The 22,873-nt window shown below is 43.1% G+C and overlaps 1 protein-coding gene across 1 annotated transcript in view; it reads right to left on the bottom strand.

Moving 5' to 3' along the window:
- Positions 1-4,473: 4,473 nt before the first annotated feature.
- The window catches only part of PSMD1 (proteasome 26S subunit, non-ATPase 1), a 63,566-nt gene continuing 45,166 nt past the window's right edge, over positions 4,474-22,873 (bottom strand). Inside the window, exons 18-25 of the mRNA XM_082287718.1 lie at positions 21,508-21,624; positions 16,575-16,677; positions 12,829-12,998; positions 11,618-11,710; positions 10,504-10,596; positions 7,469-7,615; positions 5,508-5,662; positions 4,474-4,680 (exon numbers count right to left, since the gene is read on the bottom strand). Coding sequence (XP_082143844.1) covers positions 5,516-5,662; positions 7,469-7,615; positions 10,504-10,596; positions 11,618-11,710; positions 12,829-12,998; positions 16,575-16,677; positions 21,508-21,624 — 870 coding nt within the window. The 3' untranslated portion in view covers positions 4,474-4,680; positions 5,508-5,515. The remainder of the gene's footprint in view (positions 4,681-5,507; positions 5,663-7,468; positions 7,616-10,503; positions 10,597-11,617; positions 11,711-12,828; positions 12,999-16,574; positions 16,678-21,507; positions 21,625-22,873) is intronic.

Genomic DNA, 22,873 nt, shown 5'->3' with positions numbered 1-22,873 from the left:
ACACTGCACCAATATTTCAGGTCCTTCTTCCTTCACTCTGAAGGGGAAAAATTTGCTCCATGCTTCATTCCTTGTAGGTTATCTTGGGAAGAACAATGTCCCCATAATTTTTGCTGACAATTAACCTCGCCTGTGCAGCCATTCTTCCCTGGGTCACCAGAGCAGCTATTTATACCCTTGGCCAGGGATGCTGTTGCCACTGTCCTGCCCCTTGGCCAACCCTGCACCAAGGCAGTGGGCAGACAGCCCCAGGGTGCCCCCCAAGCACCCTGCCCTGCTCCCCAGGACCTGTTTCACCTGGACCCTTACAGTGTAGACCCTCCTGTGCCCATTTTCTGCTCATGCTCTGCAAACACAAAGAAAAAACCCAGACATACACGTTGCTTAACCAAACCCTGTCAGGCAGCAGGGCCCATCAGACCAAATGCACAGGGTCGAGATGTCTGCGATTATGGTCTCCAGAATCTCTGATAAACTGATCTCCAAAGGGCTTGGGCAGAAACAGATTCTGCCTTGAGTCACCTCTCTGCCATATGTGGGTAACACTGATTCCCCAGTGGCAGAGACACTGATGGCTCACCTGAGCACCTGCATGAGTATTTCTTCTGAGCAAAACCCCGAGCTTTAGCTGTGCAGCCAATGCCTGGAACTGGAGTATGGACCTCAAAACAAAACTCCAGACCTGGGTTGCTGCCAGCTGGAACATTTGCTCACACAGAACAGGATTTCAGAGGCTGGGACAGCATCTCCTCCCAAGACACAGAGCATGGGCCAGCCTAATCCCACAGGTGCTGGAGAAACACATTGAACCAGGTCTGCCCAACCAGTTACTTTCACTGAGGGACCAAAGACGCTTGCTTCCACATGAAACCACCCTGAGGAAAGATCAGCACACTTGGGTGATGGCCTTCACGCCCATTGGTCCCATTGGAGGTTACAAGTAAACATCACAAGCCTTGCACACTCCTGAAATGTCCGTGATTATGAACTCTCCCATCCTGCCACTGCTGCAGGCTCAAGGTGGCCCCAGAGCTGGGCTGAAAACCCAACCCATCACCAACGCCAAGAGCAGCAAGCAAGGGAAGAGCCTGGGGCAGGCTGGCATCTGGCAGGAGTGAGGGTGGAGGGTGCTCCAGCCACCAGGATGCAGGAGAAAAATGGCCAACACCATCACCATTATCAGCGGTGCCCACCCTTTGCATTGAAAGGCGAGGAGGAAGAGCTTTGCCTGGCCCCGGAAGGAAGGGGAGAGATAGGGAGGGTGACACTGCTGTGATGGGGAGAGGTGAGAGGATGAGGCCACTGAATGCCTGCAGGGGAGGAATAGCAATGCTGGGGGTTGTAGGGCTGTCAGGCCCCTCCTTGAAGACTGCTCGCCTTGGGAGCTTTACCTGCAACATCTCCATCACCACTTCAGTCCACAGCATGATGCCAAGCAGGGGGCTTGCACCTGAGTTAAGGAGTAGAAAGGGGAGGCTAAAGAAATATCCAGGGCCTCCTGGAGGGACTCTGGGATCTGTCAAAGCAGCATGCTTTAGAAGTGATTTAACTCCCACCGAGGTTAATTGAGATGAAACCCATTAGTCAGGAGGGACGCTTCCTGCCACCCCGGCCTCTCCCTCTAGCAAAGCCAGGAGTATTAGGTCCAATTAGCCCCTGGCAAGCAATCAGGGTGGGTCCCTCCACAGCATCCCCAGACAGGCCCAGGAGAGCAGCACTTCCTCAGAAATCAGCACTAATGAGTCACTGAAACGAAATGACATTATTCAAAGCACTGAGTCAGTCCTGAGGTTATTGGCCTCATCTGCCTGAGAGAAACTGGTCAGACCCCTTAGTATGGGGGCAGGATCCCACAGGTTTCCAGAACCTTCTCAGGTTTTCTAGCACCTTTCCAGAAGATTTCTAGACATTTCCTGGCCATTCCCTTGATGTTTTTCTAGTCTTTCTGGAGGTTTCCTGTTGTATCTCCAGAACATTCCTAGACTCTTCCTAAAGGTTTACTGGAATCCTCTAGGGCTGGATAAGCCTCTTCACGTTTTGTTTTTGACACTCACAGGTTGGCCATTTCCAAATTTCCCAAGTGGAACCCTGGAAATTGAGCAAAGCTCAGCACCTCATTCAAGCACCGTGTGACACCTCAAGTGGTCACAGAGCAGCACCCTCAGCAGCCTGATTAGTGAACTGAAGAATTATGTAGACATCAGAAAAAATTATTGCATGTATGGGATCATTCTATAGTCTGAACATGTTTTGTGACACAAGCTCTCAAAAGCACCTTGTAGGAGCATTTCTCATCCTGTCTGGAGTCTTTTGAGCAGTGTCCTGCAAGAAAACAGCCTGAGCTACACATGTGTCTCATGAGGCACAGACTAGCATCCTCCTGTCCAAGGAGGAAAAAACAGCAGCTGGAGGAGAAAGCAAAAACAGTGGATGCTTTTCTGTAAGTGTTCTCAAACCTAAGCCACACTTCCCACATGCGTTTACACAGTGGAGAGAAAACACAATGAGTGGCAGAGATGGGGAAGTGAGGACAGGCCAATTCCCAGTTCCCTCCTGGTGTCCCCAGCCTGGCACACATGGCCTTTTTCTTCCACAGCCACCAAAACCTCTTCTAAGAGTCTGGCTGCCTGTGTGTAACCTTACTACATGGACCCAGAATAGCAGCTGAAAAATCAGTTTGGGGCTGAGGTTTTTACATTTGCTTGTGCTAAGGGAGCTCCCGGGAAACATCACTGCCAGAGGCAGTAGGGATCTCGAAGGCACAAGAGAATAATTTAGCACAAGAATCAGGACTCCTCCGTGGTGCCCCAGGCAGTACCCAGTCGCTGGTGGGAGCTGCTCTACACATAGAGATTTACACAGCCTCACTGAGAACCTGTAGCAAGCATCAGGTTGTTTTGGTTACCCTGAAAAATCTGTTGCAATATGAAAAGTGCGGCCAAAAGTCCTGTGAAAAGCAGCAGAGCATTCACAGCTTGGCCAAAGCACCAATGCAGGACTTTAGGTCCTTCTCAGCCAGCTATTCCCAGCATTTCTACTTGGACTCTAGAAATCCTCCACCAATATCTGGCCTCTGGCAGGTTGCTGAACAACCTGAGAGTTTTCTTCTCCTCCCAGTGTTCTCCCCTCTCCACTGTATTTTATGACACAAGCCATTGTGTCAAATTACCTGAATCACACCACACACCATATTGGTCAGCATTGGCAGAACATGCTGGAGTAAGGGATACATTCAGAGGGAAGGAACTGCAGCACCAGAAGACTCACACAATGTACATTTGTCCAGCTTCTGTTTCTTGCACCACAATACCAGGTCCTTGACCATGGGATTGAAGCAGTGGTTCCCTCTTTGTTTCCAGCTTTACTGACAATAACTGTCTGTAGCCTTTTCAGGTTCATTCTTGGCTCCACTCCAGCAGAGAACAGATCTGGATCATGCTGAGAACTGCAAGCTCTGACCAGCAACCTTACTGAGACATTTCAACTTGAGGGACTTCTGATTGAAGCCTAGGACTCAAAACTGGTTTTCAGTCCCTCATCTCTGCTCAATATTCCTTAGCTTTGCAGAGAACAAAGGCAGACTATCCTACTGCTATAGTAACAATAACCAAAATAAACCATCTGCTGGAGAAGCTCCCAGGCACTACATACAAGATTCGTCTTCCATTATTACTGATGCACATGAGATTGTGCTATGTTCATGTGGAGCAAATACTCTCCACACACACACATACAATAAAAACCTCATTCCATTTATGTGCTGTTTCAAACGATGAAGCTTCACCCAACATTTGTTGGCAGCAGACCAGGGCTCTGGCTTGCTTCTGGCAAACCCTTTGAAGCGTTACAGCCCAAAAGGTGAAGGGCCAGCTGGATAGTGCACGGTGGAGCACCATTCCTTCCTTCTGACTTCTCCTTATTCCGTATCCCTGACTAAAATTTCCCCTCAGCTAATGATGCACATCAGTGAGACAAGTTACATGTCTGGGTCCACCCCATCCAGGCCTGCAATGTAACCTGCTCGTATCAGCTATTTTGCTCATATTTGGTGAAAACAGCACACACACAAAAGAAAAGGTTTCTGTGAAACGAGGAGAAACATGCCCCCACTTTCCCATCATTAACACCCAGAGCCCTTCTGTCAGCCCCACACCAGCACATGAATACCAGGATAAGCAAGGGGGAAGATCACAGAGGTAATCTGGAAGCAGACCTCATCTGTGCAGCTGCTGGCAAGCAGCGACCTGCCCTCTGTGGCATCACTGCTATGGCTGGGCCAGGCTGCAGTTGTGACCCTGCTCGGCCTCAACAAGTGCAGAGGTGTGCACAGATCCCAATGACTGTACAGAGGAGCAGTCAATCAAGCTCTGCTGAACAAAGATGCACAATTTGAGTCTAGTTTTTAACATCTGCGGGGAGCAAAAGTTGTTAGGTTTCCTTTTTTTTTGTTAAGCAGCAAGTTTTCTGTCAAGAGTTTTTAATATATTTATTTGAAAACAAGGTTTTGTGAAAGAGTACACTAAATAGCATATATCTGTTCTTCAGCCATAAAACATGGACTGTCAGCTTTAGCTCAGCACAGATTGGGGCTGCATGCACTGAACATCAGATCTCAATAGGAAGGTCGTCATGTCTGTCTTTCTGATGTCAAACATAATGTCTTCTTTAGATGACATGACCCTGGAGGAGGGAGAGAGAGAAACCAGAAAATCAAATGTGTTTAACTAAGGCTTCCTGTGGCTGGCCCCACACACTCCCCCGAGCCTGTCACTGACGCAACATTTATAGTTTTCAGCAAGGAGTTTGTTTTCCTGCCCATCCACCAATTCAAGTGCATAATCTTTGCTCATGGGAGCCCTGGGACATGCCAGGCCATATTAGGAAATACAGCAACTGGATTTCTGCCTCTCAGTGAGAAACTTGTACATCCATTCAGGCACTTTAACCAAGGAACCTGAGAACTTCACCATTTATTGCCTGGAACAGATCTACTACTATCATTGTGTTGGGCTCAGAGGGCACCACAGAGCCCATAACTAGAGTGTCTTTAAATTCTGCTAAGAACTGCTGGGAAGACAAGACAACTTTAGGAAGCAGAGCAGTAGCTCTGTTTTGACAAATCCTGGCACCCTGAGGTCAAGTAGATGATAGCTTTGTTATGTAAACTACTTGCCCCTCTGGAACCATCTTTCAGGAGCTGACTAGTCCCTGTGACCCCTGCACTGCTCTCTGCCCAGCCAAGCTCTACTCAAGAGTAGTCAAGCCTGCCAGATTAGAGAGTAGATCCAGAACAACTGGGTCAGGCCTGACCCAAAAGGGTGAACTTGTGAACTTCTCCTAAGCTGCCAAACGCTTAAAATTAGAACAGAGTATGTTTCTAAATCTGACACACAAGCTGTCAAAGAGCTAAACCAAGAGTGCTGGGTGCTGGTAACTGCTTCAGTTGGTACAAAGAGGTTATTCCTTTATTGGGATTAAAAAAGGTGATTCTGCACACTACACTGTACCTCAGGTCTTAATCATCAATGTACTCAAAGGGCTCTGGTGGTTCAGGTTCCTGCTCCTCTTCCTCGATCTTCGGACCATGAGCTGCCACGGGTTCAACCAGCTCCTCCATATCCTCACTGGTGTCCTTCAGGATGATGATGCCTCCAATGGAAAGCTGCAAGACAAGTGCCATGAGCATTTCGAGCTGCTTGTCTCTGCCTCATGATGGAGTGTTTGTGGCCACAGAGTCTATCCTAGGCCATATGAGACTCCTCGGCAGGAGTGAGTGTCAGAGAGCAAAGCATCTGACACTCACCTGGATCTCTGTCTGATAAGGGCATGGAACAGGCAGAGTCTATCCAGGTTACTTTTTTTATTTCTTCTGTCTAGGTCTCAGTTCAATAGAAGGTGACATCTGGATTCACAGCTTTACCCCAGTCCCATTCTGGGGCTTTCCACATGAAAACTAATTGAACTGTAATTGCTTTCTAAGGCTCATCTTTTCAGGTTTACAATGCTTAGTGAAGCCTCTCTGTGTAGCTGCTTCCCAGGAGATTCTCTGAAACAGAGACTAATCTGATCACCAGCTTCCACCGAGTGAGGAATCCCATTAGCAGAACCTCACAAAAACAAAGGGGAATTAATTACAAAGATCACAACCAAACATCTTGGCAGGCTGAAGCACCTCTGGGACTGAAACACAAGGCGCAAAGAGGCAGTGCTGTGTCACGCCTGGCTGGGATCAGGGCTTTGGCCACAGCAGGATTTCAGGCTATAAACAGCATTTCAAAGAGGTCTTTTACTCTGGCATTCCCCAAAGCAGAGCAAAGGTCCAGAACGGCTCCATTCCAAGAGGTTCCTTGGTTCACACCCTAATCCCAGCAAAAACTGCACTGTTCTGTTCTCTTCAAAACCTATTTATGGGGCTTAAGGCAGGAAACTGAACCCCCCCAAGGACTCAGCTTCTTCTGAAACTGAGGCAAAGAGCTGTGTATGTCCACATTTCAGTGAGTGGACACTTCTGGAACACACAGCAGATCGTCCCAACCCAAACAGCAGTTGGGTCACCCCCTTTTGAAGGGTAGAAACTAAAAAACCCTTCCACAGCTTTGCTAAAGGAGATGTTTCAAAAGGCAATGGTGCACAGAGAATTCCAATGTGCTGATGGAATTCCAGGAAATCCATTTATTAAAAACATTACTGTTTTCCTGGAAAAAGTATTACAACTACTGAACAGCATTTTCCCATGCATAATCCTGGAAATGGGATAAATCAAGGGTGTTATTTCTTGAACAAAAATAAAAGGCAGAAGACTTTGACTCAGGAGATTTACAGTTCAGGAGCCAGCTTATCAGATTTGCAATATATCTGAGCATCTCACCAAGAAGTTAGTTACCCCTTGGGCTTAGTGCTAACAGAACTTCTTCATTTTCCATCTGACAATCACAGCTGAAGGCACTTTTCTAAGGCCAGATATAACTTAATAGGAAATATGTTCAATGAAAAACCCCTCTATTTAGGTATAAATCCCACTGCAGGATAATAAAGCTACAGCACAAGCCCTAATGTATTTCACTGCTTTGACAATGAAGCTATACAACTTCTCAGCCTATTTTAAAGATCATGGCTCAGTCTTTATGTTCCCAGCAACATCATTAATACACAGAGTATGTCTGATTGGTTTTCATGATGTGCATTTGACATATGTACAAGAAGAAACAAAATTAAAGCAGCATTAACATGGTGAAAAGGTTAGCAGTGGCTCTGACTTTCCCCCAACTAGAACTGCATGGGATCATTTGGAGAGAGGGACATTAAAAAAGGAAATATGACAACAGCAAAGCTGCAAATCTCTGCAACACATTCCAGTGCTGCACCAGCTGTGAGTTCTCATGAACACACAGAACTTCTGGGCCCTTACACACAAGCCCAGCACTAGGAAGGCTCTGCCAAGCATATGGACTGGGAAGGTGACACTTACTGGTTTGAAAGGCTGGTACCGGCAGCTCTCTGTCATAGTGAGAACTTTGAGCTGAGCAGGCATGACTCTGGCTGGGTTGTCCAAAAGCTGGAAGTTGGGTTCAGGCTCTTTTTTCTTTTCTTTTTCATCCTTCTTTTCATTCTCATCCTGTGGAGGGAGAAGAGAAGATCAACCTGATTTTAGCAGTAACCTCTAACCTTTCACAGTTAGTAGGGTAAGGTACAGTCAGGCAGCAATTCCAAAGTGTGGTGAGAAACCATTCTTCTGCTGAGGAACATGCTAATATTTATCTATCAGCTGGCACAGAAAATGCCAGCGTGGATCTAAGTGCTCTCAGCAAGGCAATGCCTCACTCTCAGCTGCAGATGAAAGCAAGTTCAGCGAGAGGTGGCAGTGGAACAGTTTAACCTTTGCTTTCCCTTTCTCATACATTTTCTGTAAACTCACTCACCACTTTTTGTAACAACTGAAGATTCTTTAATATCATTACCGAGCATATGAAAATTGCCAAAAGCTGCCCTTGTATTTTTGCAGCTATAAAGCTATCACTGACATTTCACACTACTGATAGTGACAGCAGTTCACCCAAAATGCCTTGACCTCAGCATCTCCATAGGGAATTGCAGTGAATCCCTCCCTTACCAATGACTCAGCAGCTAGAGGGAAAAAGCAGAAGGAAAAAACCCAGTATCCTTTACATACTTAAGAAGGTGGATCATGTTTTCCCTCTTGCTCAGAAACATCTGAGTAACAAACAAAACCACAGAAAAGATGGGAACCACCAATAGGAAACTATCGGGAACACCACTGAATGCATGGCACATCCTGTAACAGCAGACAGGACTTTGTCTGGCACAGCAGCTGCTTGTTGCTGTGCAGATCCCTTGGAAGCTATGGATTACTAGTCATATAACAGCCATAAGAGAAAAACAGGAAAGCAATGATACCTCTAAAACATAAGGACAATGACAAAACACTCAATTCAACCACAGCAGGTGGCAGCAAGCTCCTTTTTTGCTATCCTTGTTTTTCTGCTTGATTCAGCCAAGGAAACTTTTAAAAAGTCTGGACACACATGGACACAACACGCGAACCCTTTCTAATATATTGCTTCAACACCTGCATTTAACTATAGTTTGTAGCAATTTTAGAAGAAATATGCATATGTTCAACACATTTTGCTTAGTACATAGAACTGTAAGAATAATTCAAAGAAAAGGCAATGTTTGGTGACAAGGAAACTTGACAAAGGAGAAAAACCCCAAAACCCAGAGATTATACCTTGCTTGCATGAGATGATTAATTTTCTGGGCCAGCTGCATGACACTCAGTGCCTACAACATGGCCACACCTATGTAGGTCTAGGAAGGTTATTTTACACATAAACCTTTGATCTTACACAACATGTGTGGGGTTTGTTAGACTAAAATTTAAATTGAAGAGGCCAGAAGGGAAAGGACCTGGGGGTGCTGGCTGACCATGAGCCCGCATGTACTCAGGTGGCCAAGAAAGTCAGTGGCATCCTGCCTTGTGTCAGCAATAGTGTGGCCATCAGGACCAGGGCAGTGACTGTCCCCTGTACTTGGGACTGGTGAGGTCACACCTCAAAGCCTGTGTTCAGTTTTGGGCCCCTCACTACAAGACAGACACTGAGATGCTGGAGCATGTCCAGGAAAGGGCAACAGAACTGGGGAAGGGTCTGGAGCACAAGTCCTGTGAGGAGCAGCTGAGGGAGCTGGAGGGGCTCAGCCTGGAGAAAAGGCAGCTCAACAGGGACTTTATCACTCTCTACAACTCCCTGATAGGAGGGTGGAGATAGGTGGGGGTCATTCTCCCAGGTAACAAGACACAGGACAAGAGGAAATGACCTCAAGTCGTGCCAGGGAAGGTTTAGATTGAATATTAGAAAAAATTTCTACTCCAAAAAGGTTGTCAGGCACTTGAAGAGGCTTCCCAGGGGAGTGGTGGACTCACCATCCCTGGTGGTATTTAAAAGATGTGTAGATGTGGCACTCGGGGACATGGTTTGGTGGTGACCTTGGCATTGCTGGGGTTAAGTTTGCCTTAGAGGTCTTTCCAACCTAAAGAATTCTATGGGTCCATAATGCACTTTCAGCTTACAGTTGTTTTTGGAATATTTGCATTTATGAGCAGGGCACAAAAGAAAGAGTCTTCTGTTAGTACTGAAAGAATTTTAGCTGGCATATGTTTTCCAAATTACAGCAACCACCAAAAATTCATTTCTCCATTACTCAGCTTGCTCCAGGTTGCCACATTATTCGCAGATGAGGATGACAACTTCCAGTGTCAGGTCTATGAGCTGAAAGAAATCATCAGAAGACCAAAGCAATCACCAGAACTACTGAGCAGCATATGGAACCTGTGCTCAAACCTCAGTTGCTTCTGAGCTGGGTGTGGATAAATGTTTGGCATTTTGATAGATGGCCAAAGCACATAAGAGACTGCTGCCAAATGGTGAACATTTCAGAATAGGAGGTTAAGCATGTGCAAAACCAGAAAGTTTAAACTCTCCAGTGCTCTCAAGGTGAATTAGACATGATCAAGCAACTGCTACAACACTCCTTTTTAAAAGGCCAGAGGTCCCAAGGACATGAAATTACTACAACTTTTTCTACATTAGTAAGAAAATTACATGGATAAGAGATAAAATTCCTCTGGGTCTAAAAACAGCAAGTAATGAAATAATACTCATAAGGTTCATGCAGTTAAAGGCACAAAAACTTGTCAAAACAAGCTTTTGCCATTAAGGAAGTCAGTTACTTAACAACACTGAAGAAGATTTATTTCTCAGAAATAACAGATTCACAATTAGTAGCACCTCTTGCTTTTAACAGTGCACACACACAGAGTAAAGGTGCTAACCAGTGTCTGCAGCAATGTGTGTCAGTGCTTTGCTCATAACACAGGTGGCGAGAGGACAGAGGTGAGTGGGTGCCAACTTTCATGAGACACCTTCCACATTTATAAGGGTGGGGGGGGGAAGAGGAAATTTAAGTTTCAATGTGTGCACCCACCACTTCCATCTTTTCCTCTTCTTTCTTCTCTTTCTCCTTTTCCTTTTCCTTCTTCTTGGCTTTTGCAGTGATGGACAGCACAGCAGTAGAAACCTGGATATGGCAAGAGATGAGGCATTCAGTGTGACCCAGCACTGTATACTAAGCTTCAGCCCCCCAGGCTGGAGACTTTTGGGAACAAATGGCAGCAGCTTTCTGAGAGGGTCAGGGAGCAAGAGCATTTGTCACGTTGCTGGTGAGAATAAATGTGGGGTCTTGGCACATTTTAACTTTTGGCCAGGGAAGTTTAAAGAGAAAAGATTTGCCCAATTCACATCCCATTCAAAGGCAAGAAAACAGCTATGAGCAGTGAGCTTTGCCTTTCATCAGAGTTAATTTCTGGATTCCCCAGTGGCTTGGAAATCTGTCCTGCCCAGCACTCAATTCTGGTAAAATGTTTTACAGTTTTCACACCCTGTCATTCATCAGCATGACATGCCTGAGGTCCCCACTGCTGCAATTGCTCCCTAAGAGCTGCTCTGCCCGCTGCTGCGCTCTGCTCAACAGCTTTTACCATCCTGTGCCAGGAGACAAATTGCTTCCACTATTGTCCTGCTTGTGATCCCACAGGTCTTATGTTCTCCTTTTCAATACCGAGATATTCCCAGTGCCACACTTACCTTTTTGCAATCCATGGAGCTGACAGCTATTATTCTAGCACATGGGCCCACTGCTCCTTCCATATGGGACAATTTGAGAGGTGTCCCACCTAATATTCTCAATGGCTGCACTGGAGCAGCACTTTGGAGCTCAAGTCACAGACAAGGACCCTGCTGTTCTGGGTGCTGCACATACAAGTCAGTAGGGCATGGAAAGCGGTTTTTTATTCAATATGTCTGCTTGACCACTTCAGACAAGGGAGGTTGCAGCAATTCAGTAGCAAATCACTTGTATGCCACAATCAGCAACAGTCCCAGGCACAGCAGGAAAATTTACTTAGAATTCTCTTTCAGAGACTACAGCACCTGCCAATTTTTCCTTTGCTCTTTAGATTCCCTGGTAGTACCACCAAAGTCAATGTTTATACTAGGAGGGAGAAGGGTTTAGTCTTTACACAGAAAACCAGCTCAAATACCTTTTCTTTCTCCTTTTCCTTTGGTACCTCAAGAGGTGGGGGGTAGGCAAATGTGGACGGCTTACAGTTGGACTTGTACTGGACTTTTGGCATCTAAGACAAAGAGTTTAAAACGATGTTAGAAATTAGAAAAGTGGGGAAAAATCCACAGCAGAATAATTACTTCAGCTTCATTTTCCTTCCAGCAGAGACAAACACAGATCCTCTAAAGAATACAAGCTTCCCCTTCTCCCTCTCCGGAAGCTGAGAAACTGTTATCAGTGGCAGTGGTTCAGCTAGAACAATGTTATTTAATTATTCTATAATTTGATTCTGGCAAGCTCTCCTAGCCCTCTCCATATACTCCATCCTATTCACACCATGCTTTGTTTCCATTGCTTCAAAGCTTTTGTGGTTTTGATGTTGTTGCTGTGTTTGTGTGTATCAACAAAAAATTGGTTTAAGATCTAAGTGAAGATCTGCTCTGTCAATGCACGCGAGGGCAAACCAAGGACTGACATTCCCTTCCTGCCAAAGGACTGTACATTTGGGGGTGAGTTACCAGTGTCACACATTCTCTTACTCTTAGCTACTTAAGCAAGAGTAGAAAGCATCTTTTGACAGCCAACCTAAGTTCTTAAACACCCCCATGCTGCCACACCCAGAAGATTTTTTGTGGAACTTCCTATCTTAGTTGTTCAGCACAGGAGACCCAGCATAGTACACAGCTTAGAGGGGCTGTACCACAGCTGACAGCTGGAAGAACAGATGCGTAAGAAAAGTGCCAGTACCCATGGCCGCTCAGTTTAATGTTTACTCCCCAAGGAATCCAAACAAATCCTCTTTTCCCACTGCTAGCTTTCCTAGGGGAGAACATCACATAATTTATCTGGGAGGCCGGGGGGCAACAAGCTTTTTTTTTAAATAACCCTGACCTTCAAGAGTGATAATGGGGCGGTCTCTGCCCAAATACTCTGAACAGAGTTCCTTTCTTTTTAAGCTACTTTGAAGTAAAGAGGTCCGTGTCTGCTCTCTACATTTTTCTTGTCCCCATTCCCACCATCAGCTCTGCAATTTAAGCCTGTTTTTCAGATTTCTTCTATTTAGTACCTTTTCTGGCACAAGTAAGTGGAAAATGCAAAGAAAACCAACAAATCCATGCACACGCCTTGCAGACCACTCAAGGAGTCCAAGCAGCTTTTCAGTGTCTCTTCTCTCTTCTTGTTACGTACCTTAAGATCCTTGTTAAGGCCAATGACACAAGTTGGGGTGAACGCCAGTGACAAAAAGTGTGACAGGGGGAACCAAAACCAAAACTGGGTGAAGACCAGAACCCCCACCACAGAAGGCATGTGAGTATGTCCTGTCCTTGACTGCAGTGAAATGGTTACGTTATGGCCCCCTGTAAGGAATCATAAAAGTTAGTGAATTCATTCCTGGGTGCTCCACAGAGATACCTGAGCAATGCATCTCAAACAGTTGCTGTCAAAGGGTGGCAAGCCAGGCCACAATGCTGCCAGTTTCCTCCTCTGGAACACACCTCCCTCCTTTATTGTGAGCTCAGCTTACTCAGTAAAACAGATGTACAGCACAGAGACCACAGTGCTCTACAGTACCCAAACACAATCTTTCTTCCACACTCATTTTGCCAGGACACAGGTTAGACAAAAGTACAGGCAGTGAGTGGGGGAGAAAAAGGCAAACCTTTGCCATCAACAGTTTTAAAACACGGCATATAAATGATGCTCAAGACAAGGCTCAGGAGGAACACAGTACATATACAGCAGAACATATAGAGATTTTTCTTTCTGTGACTGCCTCCCTGAACTATCAGTTATGCAGAAGAAATATGCCTAGGTTTTTATTCTACACCATCTCAGTAGAAAAAAATGTAAACAGCAGCAACTTCAGAAGTTGTTTCTAGACATTATCAATCTAAGCTGCACAGAGACAAGCTCCTGCAGTATTTGCAGCAAAATTACATCTCTGCCAGACAACCAAGTCTTAGATTTGTACTTGCAAAGCAGAGACCAAAACAGCTCCATATGTTGATGTAATGCAGAAACATCCAGCTAGAAACAAAATTGAAAGACTGGACTTGCAGACAGACTGAGAAAGTGTTAATCTGATCTTCCATCTTCTGATGAACACAGTGAATTGAGTTGAAGAGGGCACCAGGCAAGTCCATTACCGCTGACAAGACCCGGGGCAGGGAGGTTAACTTTGTTAAAATACAAACACCCACTGGTTGCAAAGTCAGGCCACTTTGTAGCTGAAAATCCCAAACTGGAGTAGCTTTTCCCTGCCTCACACAAACAGCCACCTCAGCAGGGCCAGGCAGCAATGGAGCTGTCTGAGTTTTAAAGACAAACAGAATTCTCTTTTCCTGCCAAAACTAATGAAAGCCCTGACTGAAGCAGTACTGTCATCTTGGGTATCTGTCAGGGTTAGTCCCAGGAGAGGCAGTGGAAAGTGGGGCATTTTGATGCCAGTCTGTAGGATGCTCTGCATACATTCTATCTCCTTCCTCTTCCTTTTGTGGTAGCAATAGATCTCCTGCTGTTTGACAGGAAAACTCCTTCCTGCTACTTCTCTGAAGAAAGACAAAGATAAGGTCTTGTCTTTTTCTACTGCTACTCTGCTCTGCTGCTGATAGCAATCTCTTGCCCTTTCACCTGAATTTGCCACAGCACTGTGGAGGGATTGCCTGAGGTCTTGTGCTATCCTTAAACATGGTGAGCACACTCAAATTTCTGGTCTTCTCCCCCATCTTCACTTTGAAATTTATTTTACTGCGTCACTGTTTAAGGACCAGGCCTTGATTATCTGCAGATATTCTGAATCAAGCAGCTGACTGAATGTTGCACAAGCAGCTTAACTGGGCTTTATCAAACTTTTGCACTTTAATTTTCAGAATTTTAACCTATAATTCAGAATTAGAACCTATAATTATCCAATCTCTGGTATTTCCTGAACAAGCAACAGATTTAATATTCAAAAGATGCTGTCATGCTACTTCTTTCTGCTGTTTTATACCCACAAACAGCCCACCCTCACTCCCAGGATTTTGCAGGGAGCAGGAAAGGTGGGGAGACATAATACTGCACAATTGTGATTTATCTTCATGATTAAATAACATCCCTGACTGCCTGAAAGGGAACACATTCCAGATCTTTGGCTGGATGAATAAAAGCTGTGACACGATGCCTGGAAAAAAAAATTCAAAAAGCACAAAAGAAAAAAATGCAGGGATCTTTGGGTAGTACTATAAGGTCAATCTCCCAAAATTCACACTGCCACTGGGGCAAGGGGGGGTTGGGGAAACCCCCCAAACCCTAAGTTAAATTTAGTGTCTACTTTTTTCTTATTTTATTAAAGTAAAAATGTAGCTGCTGAAGCTTATCAATTAGGCAATGACCAAGTTCTTCATTTCCACTTTAGTGCTCCCAAGGTACCCCACTCCTTCCATTAAACTACCAGCATAAATGGTTGCCTCATTGTCAGAGCAAAAATCCCACTTCCAGTGCCTCATTTCCCAGTCATGCACTGGAAATCTTGCACTTATAATAAAACACTGTCATTGGAAGAGAATTGGACTTTTTTCTTTCCCCCCTACCCCCCCAAAAAAGACCCAACAAAAAACTAAATTCAATTGCCCCAACTGTGGCAGATAACACAAAGAACCTTTTCTTCCTGGTAGTGATAATTAAATTCTATAACTCATTGTTTCAGATAAGCACTTCCAGTTGTATAGGAAAGATAAAAAGAATTTGTTCTTTTAGGAGGCTCTAATGAAAGTGGCAATAGGTTAAGAAAAGGAGTTCACAGCCTTCCTGGAGTCTCTCAGCAAGAAATAAAGAGGTTAAAGTTGGCACAAATTCCCATGAAGTTTATTAAAACTGGACATTTCTGGTTTCCCAGTCATTATACAATACATGAGTGACACAGAAAGCAAATAAGGTTTTAGTTGCATTTTTATGATTTAATCTTAAGGGTCAGAACTCAGAACAGGTCTGCACTGCTGAGAAAAATCCCAGAGGCAGCTAGTGTCTGCCTTCCCAGCAAAAGAGTATGAGTATGGGAATGACCAAAATTATTCTAACAGTCTCATGCCAAGAACATTGCTCAGTCTGAGCTCCAGGAGGGGCACCCAGCAGGCAAGAATGCAGTGCCTGTTACTTTCCTCTCTGAGCAGGCCTGGTCATCTGTGACAGAGGAGCCTGACAGTCACAGGCCCACTAGGAAAGCTTTTTGAACCTGCTTTCATGCAGACAGGTGCAGGCAGCACTCTGTTCTCCCCCACCACACAGCCTGGAGATGCAGAGCTTTCATACAGACACTGTACCCACACTGCAGGGCGCTGCGCCTAAGCCACGCCACAGAGACAAATTTGGGGCTCCTTTGCTTATGGATGGCAGGACTAATCTTGATCTCAGGAGTACAGGAAAAAACAGCTTGTTTCTGCCTATCACAGAGGATAAGGATGTGCATGGCAAGAGAAGGCCTCAGCACAAGAGACCAGATGGGAAAAACTGTGATTGGAAACTCGGAAAAGAGGTGCCATTGACAGACACAGCATTGTACAGGTGTTACCTCAGCAGATTTCCAAATTTCTGGAGCAGGTGATGATTTAAAAAAATAAAGAAGCAACCTATCATGCTATAATAAATCAACATTCAGGGTGACAAAACGACTTAAAGAAAAACTATTGTATTTGTCCAGACTTCTGGACATGAATTCTGCCCCAATGACTGGGCTGAGTCTCTCCTAACAGAAACATGCTGATATAAGCTGAAACTACAAAACAGGGTTTATTTCTTTAATTAGCTGAAATTCCTTGAAATCTGAGATTTCTTGCTACTATGACATGAGAGGCATAAAACCAGCACCTCATCTCCCAAATGAAATTTGCTGTTACAGTGATTGCAACCAAACAAGTTTAAGAAATTTTGACAGCTTTAAATGTTTGGGGAATTACCTGCATCCAAAATGCCTTGTGCCAGGATTGCTCCAAACTTTGCCATAACATCATCATGCTTATCATTGATCACTTTGGAATAGAGCTGCCTGAACTGGCTGACCTGGATAAAAATAATGAAAAGGAGGAAAAAGAGAGAGAGATTATAAAACTGACTGCATGAGTCAAATATTCCATCTTTAAGGGAAGCATCCTCGATTTCTGCATCCTACAATGACATTTACATTTTCAATAGCTTTAGTCACTGGTGTTACAAGTCACTCCATTAATAATTAATTACAGAGATTTTCCCCACTTGAAGATATCCATATACTGATTTTAAAATATTCAGGATGGACGTGCATTTCCAAACCATATTTTGCAAAGCTTATAGGACTACCCTGAGAATCTCTGGAGTGTCACTGGAATAAAAGACCAATTGATGAGTTTGTAGCAAGAACTACTCTGTGTTCTTAGGTGACTGACACTGCACTTTAATAAATTTCCTCCATTTCCTATTGCTGAAAACCTCCAACTTATTCCATTATTTCTGTACAATATTTCTGCTGTATTGATAACGCCCCTATGAAGCATCATCAGCAAATTTTGCTACTGTACTCCTACCTTTTAACTGAGAATCATTAAAGAAAATATTTAATACAGTAACAGTTTATGCCATGGTATGTTCACCGCAATATCTTAAGTACACAGTAAAGGAAACTGCTAAATCTTTGCTTATGGCTGCAGTGGTTCAGGAAGGTATTAACCTCATATGGAGCCAATGCTCCATCTCTTTGGAGAAAGTGATGGGGCAACTCATCTCCCACAAAATGGAGCAAGATGTCAACAGCCAGCCATTTCTTAAGCTGTTGAAGCAAAACCTGCCAGAGTTTGTCTAGTAAAGCCCTTTTGTCCCCTATTATTTTTCCTTGAAACCACAGCAACAAGCACAACCCAAAGTACTGTGTAAGTTTATTTCATATGCTATGAAACCCACAAGCTTTGTTTCTCCCTTGAAATCTTCAAGCACTTCAAAAATTCTACAGCATTTGGAAATGCTACCAAGAAATTTATTTGGGCAACTTCCAGGAGGAACACTAAAATATAGACAATGATTAATTTCATCTTTCTAACAAAACACACATCCCATTCTGATAATTTGTGCTGGCCAAAATGACATGGCACTGAGTTCAAATGAAGCCAAACACAGAACCTTGGAAACAGTGAGGAAACAACAGAGACTTTGAGATATAAGAATGATACAACACCATTTCCTACCTCAAAGCCTGTCATTTATCAGGCTGTTTACCACTTCTCCCTCCACCAGTCAATATTCATGCACATAAAGCCCAGGAGATTGTCAAGAACAAGATTTTATAAACAGTTAATTACAGGAAATATTGGCAGGTGATGTGCACAATGCTTCTGGCAAATGCAAGCTCTTAAGAATAAGAGCATTAATAAAATCTAATAAAAAAGGTTTTAAACTGTTTGCATGTTCTATCTATCTTCTTCAAAAGATGAAGTTATTCTGCATACACTTGCCCTCTTGAAGGAGTGTGCAGAAACATCTCACAGTATCAGGCTTTTGTAAAGTAAAGGTGCAACTAGAATATTGCAAAAATCATTCTTGCACCCTAGCAAGACCTAGCATTTCATCTAAACCACAGAAACAAATTCTCAACAACAATCTGGTCCTGGTTTCTTCACATCTTGAAGACAATAGGCCAATATGACTGAAGGAGGATGGAAGAAAAGGCTTGACCTTGTTTATTATTTTCTCATTTTGCCAAGATGACTATCCTAACACAAAACCAGGAATTGGATTTACTTTTTCAAGTAGTTCGACACTTAGTTTTGTCTCCAAAACTGCTGACTTAATTGCCCTGCAGGTCACAAACACTTAATGAAGTTGTCATTGATTTCTGTTATGATGACCTCATCACATCTGTAATTTAGGATTCCATTTCACAAAATAAACTTGTTAATATTTTATATCCAGCACTAATACAGTTCTTAAATGTATCAACAGAGGCCAGGAAAAATCTTGTTGGCTGCACATGGAGGAATTGTTTCAACTCCAAAGAGACCAAACCACCTTTACTCAACACCTGCTACCCCCTTTATGGACTTTAAACAACTTTCAAGTTCAAGGAGCGTTCATGTAATTACAATTCCTTATTTCACAATTCTTTATTTAAACTTTTAATTTAAATTTAAACTCTTTGAATTATTTATTTAAACAAGATTGAGCACAACAAAGAGGAGGACAAACACATTGAGAAGATCACAGTGAAGTTATTTCAAAGGCATACTTTTACCCTTTTCTCACAACAAAAATGGCTATTTTAAAACCAAAATACTTTGATTCTTAAATCTCTGTTTATTCCTGGCATTTCAGCATTGCAATGCTCAAAACTCTGATAGCAGTTAATTCCCGAAAAAATCCTAAACTCTTTAAGGAAGATTGTTTGCTACCGTCTTCACCCGAAACGATCAGCAGAGGATTGAAAGTATTTCTAACCCAAGGCTCACAAGTAAGAAGTTTACTAAAAAGAAAATATAAAATCCCAGAACAGACAAAACTGAGCAGCAATGACAGGAAGCTGGCCAGGCTCTATGACCCACTCTTTATTAAAATCACCATCTCTCACACGCAAAGCATCTCCAAAGATTTACAAGCAGTGAGATGATGATACATGTAATTTAGCTTCTTTGTAACCCATCAAGACCATACAGCTTGTGGGATACAAAAATCATCACACTCCGCTTCCTAGCTGCTTATTCAGCAATGCAAATACCCACATCCATCACATGAGACCCTTTGGCACACAGTGTCCAACGTGTCACTCAGGAATCTAATCCGATCAAAATATGTCCCTGCAATCCAAAAATGGCTCCTTTTCTGAACTCCACCCTTTCACATCAGAGTTGAGTAATTTTTTTTTCAGACTGGCAGAGAGCTCCAAAAAAAGTTTCCCATGGATAATAAACAACTTAATTGGCAGCATATCCCCCAAAATATTCCTTTTACTTTTGAGCAAGAAACCATAATGGTTATAATCAACTTTGGGGTATTTATAACAAGCAAAATTTGTATATTCTGTGTTTAGTTCTTAAATTGGCAGAATATTTCAGGTTTTATTTATTATTTTGTAATCTGGAATTCTGGGGGTAGTTTCTGTTTGTTTTGTAATATCTGTAGTGCTTCTATGACTAGACAATGAATTGCCTTCTGTAGCTATATCAGGTAACAATTTGGCATCAAGCCGTTACAGTTTCTGGCCCCATTTTTAAACAAGCCACTGACCCCAACACTATACATCTCCTCCTGTATTTGCTGGCCAACTATTTTAACTACCCTTTTATCAAGCAGAAGCATCACACATAACTTGGAAGCCAAGGTTTCCAGGCCTCTTTGGGGAAAGAGATCTGCCTTATTACACACCTCAAATAATCTGTGTTTTCACTAGCTGTTTTCCTACTCACATATTTCTTTAGGACAAACAGAGTCTTTCACCTATTATCTCAAAAAGCCAGAAACTCCAACAGGCAGCCTCAGCAAGTGATCCACATTTTAGGATGTCTGACTGATTCAGAGCAGATTGCAATGCCCATTCCAAGAGGATTAGGGTGCTTTGAAAACTAAAATGAATGGATTCTCATAATGTTCTTTCATATATAGAAGTATCATCCTTAATTCTTTCAGGTAGGAAACTGAGGCATGGCAGAGCTATACAATTTGTCCAGTATTAGAGCGACACAGAATGATTAAATCTGATCTTCTATGTTGAGGCCTGGCATTCCAATCACCTGACCAAGGAACAAACAATAAAAACAACAATTAATTTCTTTCCACAGAGAGATGAAAATTCAACTTCACATTACAGAAACTCTGTATTTTGGAAGACAAGGGGATCCAACAAAAGTCTAGTGTCCTCCACTGGCTTATTCAAGTGAACTACTATTCTTGGCTTATTCACTTGAACTACAATTCTGATAATATAAACAACATTCCCAGAATCTGCTCAGTGAAAACTAACATTTTTCTTCCTTTTTTTTTTCTAAATAATTTGAAGGAACAAACTGTCTGCCAGCAAATTTTCATGTTCCATGACTTGGAAATAGCCAAACACCTGTATTTGTAGATTTCCTTCTCTGACTTTCCCAAGTAAAATTTTCCACTGGACACAGAGGGTTTTTTTCCTTCTTCTCATCTAAATGAAGTAAAAAGTGGCTGTTTTTATCACAGTTCAATTTCTAAAATGACATCAATAAAAGCAACCCATATACAGCAGATGAGCAGCAAAGTACCATCTACTGCTGTGCCTCACCACTCACCAGAGCAGGTGAAATGTGGAACCTCAGAGCTTCTCCTAATGTGGACTTTCAGTCTGTACAAATGTTTGCATATCATCACCTGTCACACATTCACAGGGAACCTCCTTTTAAAAGCTAAACACAGCATATGCAAACCTTTTCGCCTTATGAGCAGAAAACTCCATTAAAAATGGAGTATTTGCTATAAACTCACTAAGCCAGCTCTGAAGCTGTTTCACCTGAAAAATGTAAGACTAACTACAAAGGAAACATTGTTCTTACTGGACCTCTCTGCATGGTGACCACATCCAAAACTAAGCTTACTACCATCAAAACCAATGTCTTCACAGTCACTTTCCTATCATTACAAGATGCTTTGAGGGCTTTCAAGGAAGAGCATTTATTCTTGTAGTGCCCAGGGTTAGAATGCTGCCATCCACCAGGCATGTTCCCATCATTCAGAGCACATGCTCTGATCCAAGGAGGAGCTTTCCACTGCACATTCAGCTCTGGCTCTTTACAAGACATGTGCAGTCTCTTGCCAATGCTTAAATGCAGTGCCAAGCACTAAAGATTTGGCATCCAAGACAATTTTCCCACCTAACAGGCTGGTATGTGAGGTGTGACACACTACCTTTGGGCAGGTGATCTCAGTCTGCTGGATCATGATAAGGGCAGATGCAATGAGAGCTCCTTGACGCACATAGTTCACGGGATCATTTGTCATTGGCTCAAGCAAATTGATTGCTTCCTAAGAGAAATGAAGAAATACAAAGTCACAGTTAATACTACTATTTTTAGTATGCCAGGTTTCAATTCTCCAGTGGAAGGTTATCAGATTGATGCTATCAGATACACTTTTTATAATGTTTTGCCTAATCTTGGCAAATGAAGCAGAAACCTGTATTTCTGTAGATTTTAATCTAAAAATTGGGAAGAAAAAGAAAATAAACACTAAAAACAAGTGATGAATGGGTGGAACAAGATCTACCTGCAGAAACAGGGCAACAGCTAAACAATAGGTATAAGCAACAGATGCATTCATCACATTAGATTTCAAATTCTTGGCCTTAATTGTTAGAACTTGTAGCATTTAGCATCATTTAGGTACTCTCTCGTTCAGAGTGCTCTCGTGTCCATACTTAAACTGAGGACATGAGCAAATGTAGTTGAGTGCAGAGTGCAAGAGACTCCCAGTTCAGACCCCTCTTGGTGTTACTTCCATTACGGTGAGGCTTTTAAAAACAACTTCATTTTATACAGAACATTATTTCAAAGAACCACTTCTAAAATAACATTATGCCTTCACTAAGACTGCTTTTGTCATCTGAGCTATGTTGGAGGCTGTGCTTCTTCACCTGAAGGTGACTCATTCACTCTTTGGCAAGCATTCAGTACCATGGATGAAACACTCACTATGACAAAAAGCTGAACTTTTTGATCTCCAAAATTGAATATATTTGGGCCTTCAAAACCTGCTAATAGAAGCTCTGGAAGGCATGTGTCTGTGTAATCAGATGGTTTAGGTCAACACACAATGCATCTGGAAATAAAACAAGACTAATTTTTGCGACTAAAAGCATTTCCACTTAAATTAACTTGTCAGATGCAGCAGATTAAAAATAACTAACTCCTTGATTCCACCTTCCACTTGAGAATAAAGCGACCTGGATAAAAATAGGACTCTCAGATTTGCTTTCAGATCTGCATGCTTTAGCTACTAAAGATGGCAGGCAGTGCACGTCAGCATTCTGTGCTTTTGGCAGCACAAATGACACTCAGGAGTGCTCACGCAAGAGCCACGAAGTGTTTAATACTGGAAGAGATGAGACAGATAAGCAAGAGATTTATCATAGATTCAGAAGCATGACATATTGCTTTGTCTGTGCACCTGTTCTGAAACTGCAATTCTGTATCACTACAGATTATTATACACATGTGGGAGAAGCAGAGGGAGCTTATTCCCAAGTTTACTTGCTGCTTGTTCCAGTGAGTGCTCA

This window comes from Coloeus monedula, assembly GCF_965178545.1.
Source record: "Coloeus monedula genome assembly, chromosome: 10".
In the NCBI taxonomy this organism is placed as follows: Eukaryota; Metazoa; Chordata; class Aves; order Passeriformes; family Corvidae; genus Coloeus; species Coloeus monedula.
The sequence above is the reverse complement of the archived record's forward strand: the minus strand, read 5'-3'. Positions and strand labels throughout refer to the sequence as shown.